General features: G+C 44.3%; 1 protein-coding gene across 1 annotated transcript in view; it reads right to left on the reverse strand.

Moving 5' to 3' along the window:
• Nucleotides 1–305: 305 nt before the first annotated feature.
• Nucleotides 306–2,903, reverse strand: part of ATP5MC2 (ATP synthase membrane subunit c locus 2) — a 7,849-nt gene continuing 5,251 nt past the window's right edge. The window contains exons 4-5 of the mRNA XM_006728692.3: nt 2,168–2,361; nt 306–573 (exon numbers count right to left, since the gene is read on the reverse strand). Coding sequence (XP_006728755.1) covers nt 459–573; nt 2,168–2,361 — 309 coding nt within the window. The 3' untranslated portion in view covers nt 306–458. The remainder of the gene's footprint in view (nt 574–2,167; nt 2,362–2,903) is intronic.

Consider the following 2,903-nt stretch of genomic DNA (forward strand, 5'->3'; position numbering starts at 1 on the left):
AGACCCAAGTGGGTGGCAATGAGGGCCTGAGCTAGGATAGCAGCAGTGGAAATAGCCATTCGTCAAAATTTTAAGCCAGTCCTGTTCGTTTCTACTGACCCAATCCTCCAAGATAACAGGCTAGCCCAGGTGAAAATTAATAAAAAGGACCACTAATTTGAATAAAGCTTTCCTGACACAGAGAATGAAGAACAAGTGAGCCTAGACTCATGCTGAATCTAGAACTGTCACCACCCACCAGGCTTTATACTCTCACCAAGGGACTCAGCCAACCGTGGAGAACAAATATACACAGGAGACACAAGAAAAATCTTAATAATACAGTATTTATTTGTCTTCCCTCTGTCAAACCCTGAGCCAACCACTTTCCCCAGGCTGCCTGGGGAGGTATAGGAAAAGGAACATCCAGGGCAGACAAGACACGGGAGAAAGACCTATGGGAGGTGGAGACGGCTCCTTCACATGGCGAAGAGGATGAGAAAGGCCACCATCAGGCAAAAGAGCCCCATGGCCTCCGAGAGGGCAAAGCCCAAAATGGCGTAGGAGAAGAGCTGCTGCTTCAGAGAGGGATTCCTGGGAGAAGGGGAGGAGAAAAGACTGAATTTCTAGTCCACACAAAGAAAAAGACAAACATCAAAGATGGGCTCAGGGAAAACTCGTCTCCTAAAGCCCATCTTATGCAATGCGTCTCTCAGGGTGACACCATCATGCCCCAATTCTTGCCTGATACATCAAGGGCTCTACAGAGACTGAATGATGGGAGTGGACAATCCAAAATTCTGTAACATGGCCCAGGTACAAACATTACCTCCTCCAGTGGATCACCCATATCGTAACTAAGACCTCTAGGCCTGGACATTTAACTATCCAGGGCGCACCAGAATGGAAGAGGTATCCAGAGTGGAAGAGTCTATCAGAGCAGTGTTTTGAAACTTTAAGTAGCAGAACCCCAAAATACAAAATGTATAAAAACCAAACTACAATGGTAAAAAAGTGGAGGATTTTAAAGGCTTGTTTGACTGGTCTCCCCTTCATTCTTTAAGATGGTTTCTGGGCATACTTCAAAACCTTAGGGCTTTATGGAACACAACTAGAAAAACCCCATTCTAAAAACAAAAACAAAAATAAAAACAAAAACAAGAAAAACACCATTCTAGAGGACAAGGGAGCCAGAGGGACAGACTACCTTCTTTCATTTCAAAGTAGGCAAAGATTTGGAGCTTTAAGCAGCTACAAATGGTCTGTGGGGTTTGTAGACAAAATGGAATAAAAGACTCCCAATAATTTCTACTTCCCTTACTCTGTCCCTTCCGGAAGTCCTGAAAGATAAAGTACCACCAGCTTCTAACAGAATTGTGGACACAGAAGCAGTAAGGCTTATTTCATATAAATTCTAAAAAATAAACCTATTTCCTCAAAGGCATTAAGAGAACTTGCAGGTCTCTAGAGGATTAACTTAGTTCTAACAGTGAGTTGCCCAGAGTTGGCAGAGACCAAATAGTCCCAATGTCAGGAAGCTGTGGGGCTGGCTGCAAAGGCGGAAATTTTCCCAGGAGTGACGGGGGGAATTCCCAGGGACGGGGAAAAGCAGCAATAAAGTCACAATGCTAACCTGAGGTGCTAGACCAGTGGTAGCAAACTTTCTCTGTAAAGGGCCAGACAGTAAATACTGTAGATGTTGTGGGTCACATACGGTCTCTGTTGCCCCCCTTTTTTCGTGACACTTTAAAGATGTAAGACCCATTCTACGCTCAGCTATAGAAAGACCAGGCGGTGGCCAAGAGATAGCCCGCCCACCTTGGTTTGCTGACTCCTGCTCTAAACCAAAGCTTTTCAATGGAATTTTCCAATATGGTAGCCACCAGTCACATGTGGCTACGTAGCCACATTATAAATACATAAAATTTAAACTTTATGTACTGTTAGTTACTTAAATATTTATTTATTTAAAAGTAATCTCTAAGCTCATGGGGCTTGAACTCATGACTCTGAGATAAGAGTCCCAAGCCCTGCCGACTGAGCCAACCTGGAGCCCCTAGTTAATAAAAATTCAAATTCAAATAACCCCATGTGGCTACTGTATAGGATAGTATAGCTCAAGATCCCCAGGTATTTCTGCCCAGACCTTTGGAAACATATGTGAGAGTCAATGGAGGGCCCATCTTACCTGGCATAACCAATGATGAGACTCCCAAACACAGTCCCAATTCCAGCCCCAGAGCCAGCCACCCCTACCGTGGCAGCCCCAGCCCCAATGAATTTGGCTGCTGTGTCGATGTCCCTTGAAATGGCGCTGGTTTGGAAGCTGCGGCTAGGAATACGTGAGGTCAGGGGACGTGGGGCTGCCAAGCTGCTGAGGCTCTGTGAAGAAGATGGGTAAAGATTTTAAGAAATCCGCCCCCCCTTTTTTTTTGCTTCCGCAGCTTTTGTACCATTTAAACTATTTATCCTATCATATTCCATGGCTTCTCCTCCAAACAAAAACTTTTTACTCCCTGGAAAATCCCCTAAAATGCTGCCAAGCAGAACTTTTTGATGCAAGAGGTGAACATCAAATACCTTCAAGATTCAGGTATGGTCTATATTGAATCTCAGATCTGTACCTCTGAAACAAATAATGCAATATATGTTAAGAAAAAAAAAAAAAGAAGAAGAAGAAGAAGGTAACAGGAGGGGAAGAATGAAGGGAGGAAATCGGAGGGGGAGACGAACCATGAGAGACGATGGACTCTGAAAAACAAACTGAGGGTTCTAGAGGGGAGGGGGGTGGGAGGATGGGTTAGCCTGGTGATGGGTATTGAGGAGGGCACATTCTGCATGGAGCACTGGGTGTTATGCACAAACAATGAATCATGGAACACTACATCTAAAACTAATGATGTAATGTATGGGGATTAACATAA

The sequence above is a fragment of the Leptonychotes weddellii genome, chromosome 5, assembly GCF_054177405.1.
Source record: "Leptonychotes weddellii isolate Sample4059 chromosome 5, ASM5417740v2, whole genome shotgun sequence".
NCBI classification, from domain to species: domain Eukaryota; kingdom Metazoa; phylum Chordata; class Mammalia; order Carnivora; family Phocidae; genus Leptonychotes; species Leptonychotes weddellii.